The sequence below is a fragment of the Natrix helvetica genome, assembly GCF_964273705.1.
Source record: "Natrix helvetica genome assembly, chromosome: 3".
Classification (NCBI taxonomy): Eukaryota; Metazoa; Chordata; class Lepidosauria; order Squamata; family Natricidae; genus Natrix; species Natrix helvetica.
Genome location: NC_138549.1, coordinates 25199449 through 25210526, shown reverse-complemented (window position 1 = coordinate 25210526; position 11078 = coordinate 25199449). Strand labels below are relative to the sequence as shown.

The following is an 11078-nucleotide window of genomic DNA, read 5'->3' as shown; positions in this document are numbered from 1 at the left end:
GTCATTTATATCATATATCATCCAAAGCTCTTTGTTATGTTATCTGATAGACTGATTTCCAGACTTTGAAACACCAATAAAATGTATTTTATTTTTTTCAATAGTTTATTATAATAAACGGGGCAGCAAACAATAGGAACTGAATCAGTTTTTGCATGTTCTATCATTGGGCTTGTTCCAAAATCCTGCTTGTACATCAGGCAGTTCTCTGTTGGCGGTTGGACTCAAATGTTGCTAGATTACCTTCAAGAGAATTTTATACAAGTGTGGTATCAAGGCTATGGCTCATGATTGGAGCAGTCTTTCTACCATCTTTCTTTGGTATTGGGATAAACATTGACCTTCTTCATTCTTTTGGCCACTGACCAGACTGATACACTGATACACTTAGTGCTGGCAGTGCTTTTGCTGGCAGTGGTCTTGGCAATTTAAACTGAATTCCATCCACTCCTGGGTTTTGTGGTTAAGCAATTGGCTTCCAACAGTGAAGAGACATGTTTTCACTAGGAAACATCAATGGCTGCAGAGCCATTAGGATTTACCCCATCTGCATCATGGATGCTCTTGCTACTATGATAGTCTCTTTGCTCGTCCCCTGTAGTTTTATTGGTACGTCCCAGCCAGGGAGACTTTCTGCTCAGTACCATATCTTCCACATCTTTGAGTCGACCCATTTTTTGGTGGGGAAAACTGAAGTAGGTCGCCCGCTTTTTCTTCCATATATGATAGTGTTAATTACCAAATGTATTTAACTTAAAGTAAGAACACAGTTGGGGATTATTTTTAAGAACACATTACTATAAGATTACTTTCAACAACAACAACAACAACAACAACAACAACAACAAATGTTAGAATGAGGTAAGTGATTACATAAAGGTACATTGTTATTAAATAGATAATTAAAAATGCAAGGGAACTAGGTTTGCTGAAAGGAAAGAAATTTTAACTTGTAATTGATCATATGATGCAAAATGAAAGTAAGCTACCTATTCATATTAGATGAAAAAATTGTGATTGTATAGGTGATTGAAAATATGGATGCACAAAGCTTGTAACCAAACGACATGCTGTATGCAATGGATGAGAATTTTTCATGGTTTTTTTATGTTTAAATTTTTTTAAAAAAAATTATATATATAAAAAACCAATAACAAATGCTGCCCAACTGCCAGTGGCTCAGTGAGTTGTAAATTTTGTCACAGGAGATAGGAAAAAGGAGAACTCTTCTACACATTTAAAAACAAACCACTGCAGACCCCAAAATATGAAAATGAAAAACAAGAAACCTTCTGCCTATTAAGTTCAAGAGAGTCAGCTTTGCAGTAAGGAGGCAAGAAAAAGTTTACTACCTTATTTTGGGAACTGTGAAATCTGAAGGCAGCTTGGAGATTTTTACCATTTGGGGCCTGTTGGGGAATTTTTCAAATATCCGGAGGCGTAGTGGGAGCTTTTCCTTGGTATCTGCATTTGCTTCACTTTGCTTCAGCTGAAAATTAAAAGAAAAAAAAACCTGGATAATCTAACATCATAGGGAATCAGGTTTTTGTTTTTGTTTTTCAGAACAAAATGTTTTCGGAACATTCCCCCCCCCCCCCCCCCGAACAAATGCAAGCAGTTGAAAAGCCACCAGATGGCAGGAAAGAACTACAGAAGATGTTGACATCATTCTAATACCAGTTTCTCACTATTTTAAGAATACTGTTACAGTTGAAACTCAAGCAGTCTATTTCTTGAAAGATATTAAATGCAAAGGATGTTGTATAAATATTTGCTTTTTTCACAAATGCTATAAGAAAAATCAACTCAATATAAACTCATCTGTTATTAATTAATAGAATTATGTTTTGGACTTGGATTGCAAACAGAGTCCCTGTTGACTTAGAAGTTATTAAATTCTTAGTAAACCAAGGAATCTTGATTTGGAATTCATTGATAGGGAGTGGTACTGTAAGAAACTTGAAGGCTACATAACTTGGTTCAAGAATTTATTTTCTGTCTCTCAAAGACAAGCTCATCTCTCTTCTAGCTACTTTTAAAGAATTGCTAGATGCTATCTTTTGAATGTTTGGTTTTTAAATTGTTTTTCATGCTGCATATTTTTATTGCTGTTGCTGTGAGCTACCAAAATCTGGGGATATAAAATGGGCAGACATGTATAAATCCTAAAATAAATAAATAAATGGTCACTAGAAAGAAAATAGGAAGAAGAAGGAACATATGCAAAGGACTAAGGGAAAACGTATTTCCCAGGCAGTTAAACAAGCTTAATACTAAGCAGTTTTCCTAGACATTCTCAGCTAAAGGAATGAACATATTGTAATGAGAATTATATCCTCATTAGGTATTTTTTTTACAGCAGTAACAGGAATAAGATATTTTCTTAAATGAGCCATGGTGGCTACTAACACACCCATTAACTTGTACAAAAATTTGAAAGAAATTGTTTGGCAGACACAGAATGTAACCAATAAAGGAAAAAAGAACTTAAATTCCGATATCCTATTTCCTCAGAATAGAAAATGATAAAAGAATGATAATTTAAAACAAACACAACCAGATGCATTACCACCCCACCCACCCACATTCAAGACAGATATTTGTTTGTATCACAGAATTTGCATACGCCAGGGTGCCTTCCTCATAAAGACTGCCCAAATGAAGTATCTCACTAAAGCAAACCAAGCATATAGTTGAATTTAGCATGCTCTCTAGGAAATTTCATGAAGAATAAGTAATCATAATATCAACTCGCAAAGCATCACTGGCCTGCTCTCGAGTTGCCATAGGCAAGGGGGTTGGGAAACTGACCAAGCAACACAGCAGCCCCAAACAGAAGTACATTCCAGGCATATCTTTCTCAAGGCTGTCTCCCAGGTTACCCACAGCAGCCGGAGGAGGATCTCTACAGCCCAGGAAAGTGCTTCGTTGGAGAATGTGATTTATGACACACTTTGGGGGGAGGGAGGGAAACAGGGTCATAATTGGGCCATAAATTACGTGGGGTCAGAGTTGGCTTCACTTGGATACGACATGTTGCTCTTAATAAATAACTGAATTTCTTTTGAAGCTTGGCACGAGGCTCCATCAGAACCCTGACACATAGATCATTTGAAGGTGTCTAATGGGCAGATTCTCCTTTCGGCCTTCCATGGGGAAAGATAACTGCCTCCAAATAGCTCTTGCTATAACAAACTGCACGTACCCTAGAAACACCTTGAGTTGAAGGATAAACAAAAGGTACAGATTTAATGAGCATAGTGAAGGATAAGGAGATCTTTAAGGGCATTGGAAGGGCCACAATTATCTTCAATCTTATCGTCAATGAATTCTTAGCATGAAAGTACTAGCATACTAATTAAAACAGTTTCAGAGCAGATCAGGGGATGTGACAAGCATTTCAGAGAAACAAAGCTTCCTGGAAGGGATAGAAGTGCTGTTCCTTTCAGGTTGCGGACAGGGAGTTGAGGCCATGACCCCTTTTCCTCAGCCCTTCTTGGGTCTTCGAGGGAGATGGGAGGTAGTAAGGAGATCATTTCAGGTACAAATGCAAGGTTAACTGATGTGTCTCTCCTTATACATACATACACACTTCTATAAAAAAAGACAGATTCTCCATACAACCCCATTGTGAATCTGAAATGTTGCATGTGAATTTGTACTGATGGATTCAGAAACTGCTGATCACAGACTCAAAAGTCCATTAAGAACATGTTGTGGCATAGCGGTCCTATATATTCTGCTTGGGTGTCATTTTTAAAAATTAAAGCCTGTCTTTAAAAAAAAATATGAGACAAATAAATCAATGACAAAGAGTCTTCACCCAAATGGTAAAGCAGTATTTCAGAAGGAGAGGAGAAAAACTGGCATCAGTCAAAGATGGGAAAATAATATAAATAGAGCTTAGAATCCCCCCACCCCCCAGTGAGGAGTACAAAGTGAAGGAGAAAGGAGGGCTTTTCAGAAAACTGCACTGTCAAAAAAGCAGGAATGGCAGATAACAGTCCTACAGCATTCCTGTTTTAAAGGAGCCCCTGGGCAATAGAAAAATAGGCGAGAGACATTTTCAGTGGTAATAACCTATCCACAGAGTTTATCAAATTTATATCTCAAGGGGCACCCTTTGAGTTGAGGGCCATTTCTACTGTTTTCATGTAATTTTCTTTGCAGCAATGCAGCATGGGTTTACTATTGTTTTCTTCTTGAAGTTTTTAGTTAGCCTATATCCCAGTAGTTTCTGGTGATCTGCCATCCAAGTGCCCCGTTTAGCTTTTCCAGATCAGTTGGTTTTTCAAAGGGAAGGAAGGAAATATCTCATCCCACAATAAAGCTTTTAGATACATATAAAGAAGCTTTTTGGTTGTATGGCATGACTAGTATATGGAATGCCACTTTATTTAAAAATACCCAAAACACGAAAAAAACTTTATAGGACTAAAGCAGAGGTGCGTTTTAGCCGGTACGCACCAGTACGCGCGTACCCAATTGTGAAATTTAGCGTGCCTTCCCGTACCTGAGCTTCCGGAGGCATCATACCAGAATGCTCCCTCCCCTGGCCTGCCCCCCCGCTCGCTCCCTCCACCGACCCAGTTGCTGCTCGCTTGCACCAAGCTTGCCCCGCCCACCCACTTCCTTTGCCGGAGTGGAGGATTGGGAGAAGCCCACATGGCGTGCACTCACTTCTCTTTGACAGCCGCCTGGTTTCCAAAGGTGGGTGAAAGAAATCCATGAGTTTTTCCTCCCTCTGCATTGATTTCTTCCCTCCCCCATTGGAAACCAGGCAGCTGTCAAACAGAAGGGAGCACATGCCACGTGGGCTTCTTCCAACAACTGAAGAAGGAACAGGAGGGGAGGATTCGGCTGTTGGGGAATAGCCCATGTGGTGCTCCCTTCTCTTTGACAGCCGCCTGATTTCCAATGGGGGTGGGGTAGGAAAGAAAACCATTCATTTTTCCTCCCTTTGCATGGATTTCTTCCCCCCCATTGGAAACCAGGTGGCTGTCTCATACAGATATACACACAAACACACACTACACAAATCCCTGTCTCCCTTGATTTCTGCCTGGCCGCACTTGCGGAGGAAGGAGGCAGGGATACTGGCCGGTGCTCTCTTCACTTACTACTCGCCACTGCCACCCCTGTGGCCCACTGGCTGCAGCCCTGCCTGCCCTGCTTAGCTGGCTGGATGGCCCAGAAAGCAGTGAGGGGGCGAGAGCCGGCCATCATCCCTGCCTCCTTTCTCTGTGAGCTGCTGAAGAGGAGAAACAGAGGCTTCTTTTTTGCCAACCTCCCAGCTGATCCAGTCCCCCTTACACATGCGCCTTGCATTGCGCCAAGCGCGGTGTGTGATGTGCATGTCTTCTGTGGCGTACCCAACACCTTTGAACACCCACCAGGTCACCCGCCGAGCAGCAGAGAAATCAGGCTTCGGCAAAAGGAAAAAAAGCCATTTGAAATTAGCTCTCTCTGCCACTCTGCTAAAAAGGCGGGAACCAAAACCAAGAGATAACAGGACGACTAACCCCCAGAGTGGTAAGAGGCTGAATTGGGAGCTCGGTGAATTGGCTTGTAAGACACAGAATGCCGTGATCATAGGATTTATTGGGCACCGGTTTTAGTTCATAAAATATATCTACGAATATAATTGGAAGGGATATCTGTGTGTGTGAGAGAGAGAGGGGGGGGGAGGGAGAGAGAGAGAGAGAAAGAAAGAAAGGAAGAGAAAGGAAGAAAGAAAGTGGGAGAGATACACACAAGAAAGGAAGGAAGGAAGAAATGGAGGGAGAGGGAGAGAAAAAAGAGAGAGACAAAGATAGAAAGAGAAAGAGAGAGAGAGAAAGAGAAAGAAGGAAAGAGAAAGAAAAAAGAAAAAGAGGGAAAAAGAAAGAAAAAAAGAAAGAGAAAAAGGAAGAAAAACGAAGTGGGAGAGATAGACAAAAGAAAGAAAGAAAGAAAGAAAAAGGGAGAGAGAGAGACAAAAGGAAGGAAGGAAGGAGGGAAGAAAGAAAGAGAACTTATAACCACAATTGAGCCCAAATTTTTGGTTGCTAAGCAAGAACGTCGTTAAGTGAGTTTCACCATATTTTCCAAGTTGGCCACTCCCGCCCAGTCACATGTCCACCAAGCCACTCCCACCCAGTCACATGCCCACCAAGCCACTCCCACCCAGTCACATGACCGCCGAGCCACTCCCACAAAACAGGCTACACCTACAGAATAGGTTCTAAATTTTTTTGAAACCCACCACTGGACTAAAGTTACTTTTCATGTTGAACCAGAACTGTATTTTTTGGGGGTGTGTGTGTGTGTTTGTGTGTGTGTATTTGTGTGTGTGTATTTGTGTGTGTGTATGTGTGTGTTGACTTTTGATTCAAAGTTTGACTGGGATGGCTGCTTATGTAGAACTGCAGGGAGTATGTTGGAGCCAATGTCTGTTGTTTTGATTCAAAGCTGCAAACATTTTGACATGCATTTCACCCATTAAAACCTCATGACAAATCCCTTCCCCCAAAACAGGCTAAAAACATTGATCTGCCAACCAGGAGTTTGGAAATTCCTTCTACACTAAGCCATAATAATGCAAACCCATCCTTTACCATTTTAACCCATGCCACCTTTCTTGTGGCAGCTTCACACGTTCTGTTTTGGATACATGTATACATTAAGCCAAAAGCAAATAAAATAATTATCTTTGCACAAGGCAACCCAAAGTGTGGCCAATTTTAATACAGGCAAAACTGAAGAACAATAAAAATACTGATTTGTGGGGCAGTCTAGCAAAAAAGTATATAAGCAAGGGTCAAAAAAAAAAGGATCGTGCTGAAACAATATAATGATTAATAATATGCTTTAAAAATAATCTAAGCTCAAAATCATTCTGCAGTGCCTCACATCTGTCATGCTGAGATAATATTACCTATTGGGAAGTATAAGGCATTTAACTTCACTTAGTGCCCTTGAACACTTTTGGGTGTAATATTTGCTCAGCATGATGCATATCTAGTTCTTCCTCTGCATTGTTCAATTTATAGAAAGTGCTTGCATTATTTTAACCTCCTCCACCCAATTCTATCCCAAAGGTTCAAAACCCGTAAAAGTTCTTGCTAGTAACTTTTCCAGTTTTTAAATTCTGTATCTAAAGTTCATAGCGAAGTGGTTTTTTTTAAGCTTTATTGCAGTTTAGTTTAATCTGTAAGTGTTTGGTAAAAGTGGTTTGGAATTTTAAGGTAGCATGTATTTATCAGGGATGTTCACTAAGTGGGGCTTTGAAAGAGCAGGTTTCATCAAACTTTAAACCTCTGTGTAAAATAAACATGAAATAGTAATGTGGGATGCCTAACATTAGCAGACAAAAATAAACTTTTCCATTCTCCTTCCTTCTGCAGTAACACATATGCCCCCAAATCTCTTTGGAGGATCAGAGAGAGGATTTCGAAACTGCAAAGGGACAAAATATTTACTTTCCTAAATTTTTTAAAGGCTATACTGAATTACCAGAAACGGGACAAAATGATTTCTGACATACTGTCAGATTATACATATATATTACACGTGTGTATGTATAAAATGAATTGGTTACCAACCCTTTTTCCGGAAACACAAGGAGGAGAAACAAAATTCAGTCAATCAGTAAAGCTGAACACTGTTTTTTTTCTTTAAAAAAATCCCAGCATTTTAAATAATATTTTGATATGACTAGAAAAATTTGTGGATTACATTTGAACAACTGAAAAATAATAATTTTACTAATAATCCTTATTGGAGTCTATTTAAGTCCAATATTAATAATGTTGTTTAAGTCCAATGTTAATGTTCTACATTAATTTTGCAAACTTTGCCAGGATTGTATGTAACAATATCAACCAGAAATAAGCTAAGCCTGGAACAGTTTCCAACAAGTTTGAATAGCCAACAAAATAATGGGTAACTTTTTTCACCGTCATGTTTTCTCCGATTTTATTTATGAGTCACTATCATGGGTTGAGGAGTTACATTTACACATTTCAAAGATGTATTTGCCATTTTGTTAAACAGCCAAATATATAAAAAAAGGCACACACATATTTGACAAATAAAATGTTCACAGGAACTCATGAATATGTTCTATTTTAATCCACATGATACAGTATTTGAAAAGGTCAGATCTGTCTGAAATCAATGGTGCATTTAGAATGAAGAGCTCTTACTAAGAGGCACAGTTTTCCTAAAACTGGCTAGCTACTGTGAGTGACTTCATGGTGCGGATACCCAACACTTTGGAAACATGTGTCTTTTTTTTAAAATTGAGAACCTTTCTGGCTGTGGTATGAGGTATAAACACGACAAAAATGAATCAGTTAATACACAAGCAGATAAAGAAATAAAATGTTTAGGAAGTGAGGCAGGGGTGGGTTCCTGCCAGTTCTAACCTCTTCTATAGAAGAGGCTCCACAAATCTACAGTGTCGTTTACAACCGGTTCCAGCTCCTTCCCCTGCCCGTCCTCACATCATCAAGATGAAGAGCGAGAGGAAGAATTCTGGGAGTTGAAGTCCACAAGTCTTAAAGCTGTAAAGTTTTAACACCCCTGGGGTTTTTTTCTAAAGGGTTAGGGGTGCAAGGGTCTTGTAACTTGACAGCTTTAAGACTTGCACACTTCAATGCCAGAATTCCTGAGCCAACATGACTGGAGGAGGAATTCTGGGAGTTGAAGTCCACAAGTCTTAAAGCTGTCAAGTTTGAACACCCCTGGGGTTTTTTTCCCTAAAGGGTTAGGGGTGCAAAGGTCTTGTAACTTGACAGCTTTAAGACTTGCATGCTTCAAATGCCAGAGTTTCTGAGCCAACATTTTGGTTTCTAAGCGCCAAGCCACTCCCATTCGGTCACATGGCTGGCAAGCCACTCCCACCTGGTCACTTGGCCGGCAAGCCACTCCCTCAAAGCAGTCCACAATAACAGAAGAGGTTCTAAAATTTTTTGAAACCCACCACTTAAGTGGGGACATTTCAAATGAATAAGGCTTGATGATGAAAGATGATGTATTTCAACAACTTAACATTAATTGGATTGCCACTTTCCAAAAGAGCGTGGGAGTCAGGGTAGGACTTAAATTGATTTTGTAAACATATCAGTTGGGTACATTTCAATGCTGGAACACTGTTTAACATACAAACAGCACAGCGGGAGTTAATTTTCAGTTGTTCTCTTTTCTCCTATCTGTTTGATTGCCAGGTTTATAGAAATGTATTTCCAAAAACTCACAAAATGCTTACAGCAATGGCTAATCCAACAATGAACAATTATGGGAACTGCAGCTAAATCACTAGAAAGCACAACATAGCATGCAAGATCTGAATAGGCCTAACACTCATACAGTCTTTTATATTACAAGCACATTCCGATTAAGAGCTTTCACAGCTACTTTTCAACTAGTTTTATTAGTTTTTTTTCCCTGATTACTGATATGTGTTTCATGAAATCAGTATGGAATAATGTTAACATCATACAATTATTCTTTACTGATCTTATATTAACTGGGAAACTGAGCAGTTCATATGCAAGTTCAAAAAAAATTCTACAATTAGCCAAGGCTATAGAATCTTGCATCTAAAGTTTCTAGCATCTAGTATAATATCGGATAATCAAGAAATATGAGAAACATGTTCCGGTTCCGGTGGCTGACGGCGACGGGCAAGTCGTTTGCCCGCTCCGGCTCCCCGGTGGGCTTCCCCACTTCTTGGGGGGCACAGGACGCCCCGGAGAGGCGTCCTGCCGGAGGAGCGGCTTCGCGGGGGATCCCTGCATCGGCGGCGGCTGGTGGGGGCCCCCCCACTTCGCTCTAGGCATCGGGGAGCAGTTTCGGAGGGCGCTTCGCGTCTTCGCAACAGGCTGATCGGAGAATGAAAAATAGAAGGAAGCAGTGGCGGTGTGGTGAGGCACTACCCCCCTTCATTCCCTTTCTTGACTTGAAGGACTTTTCAGCATTTTAAAACTTTTACTTTTGGATTACTTTGGAGGCGCGGCTGGAGGGAGGGGGATTTCCCCCCCCCTTGGACAAGCGGCTTGGAACAATTCTGCTCTCAGCCCCAGGGGAAGGAGGAGGGGGGAGAGCCAACCAATGATGCCACACCCTTGCTAAAGTGACTTTTCATTGAACCTAGCTCCATAACTTAGTGATGATCTGAGGACTTTGGGAACTTTTAAAACTTTGTTATGCCTCTGAGCCCAAAGCTGGCAGGGCAAGATGGCACACTTCCGTTGTCTTCATGAACTGTGAAACCTGACTCCACCTTTAAAATTCAGGCTTCTGGTCTTTGTCTCCGTGCCACCCAGAAGAATCTCTTGTGGATTGTTACTCTTTGAACTCTCTGGGGGGAAAATTTTTCTCTATTGCCAGACTGACTAGAGAAACTCTCTTCTGCTTGGATCTTCTGCCTCCTGGACTCATCTGGCTGCTCTGCTTCTCCAGTTGTCCATTCTCCATACTGACTGAACTCTTTATTTCATAAACTATGTCTCCTAAAAGACCACCCCCTGGAAAACCTGGCTTTGCTACCTCTGCCCCGACATCTGCAACATCTAGTCCTGCTACACAATCAAAGATTACAGACCTGATGCAACCTAAGAGTACAGAGATGGATTTGCAACAAATGCTTCAGCAACTTATACAGGGCCAGGAGGAAATTAAGAAACAATTAAAGGAAATGAAAGAAGAAATTAAAGAGAACCAAGTCCAAATCTATAAGAACTCACAGAGACTGGACCTTGTGGAGGGTGGGGTGGCGGAGGTGGGGGGGGGGTAGAAGCGGTGCAGAAGGGAAACAAAGAACTTGATACCCAGCAAATGAAAACAGAATTTGAGAGAATGTCCTTTTATCTTAGATTTCAAAATGTCATAGAAGCAGATGGGGAAAATATAAGGGACATCATGACAAACATTTTGGCTGAATACATACACAAAGAAAAACAACAGATGGAATGGGAGATAGATCTGGTCTACAGAGTGAACTCAGCTTATGCCAGAACACACAATGTACCCAGGGAGGTCCATATTAAATTTCTTAGAAAAAGCACAAGAGGCGAAATTCTGGGTGTACAAAG

The 11078-nt window shown here is 40.7% G+C and overlaps 1 protein-coding gene across 1 annotated transcript in view; it reads right to left on the bottom strand.

Moving 5' to 3' along the window:
* NALCN (sodium leak channel, non-selective) overlaps positions 1-11078 on the bottom strand; it is a 278856-nt gene that overhangs the window by 52259 nt on the left and 215519 nt on the right. The window contains exons 16-17 of the mRNA XM_081948163.1: positions 1353-1489; positions 484-503 (exon numbers count right to left, since the gene is read on the bottom strand). Coding sequence (XP_081804289.1) covers positions 484-503; positions 1353-1489 — 157 coding nt within the window. The remainder of the gene's footprint in view (positions 1-483; positions 504-1352; positions 1490-11078) is intronic.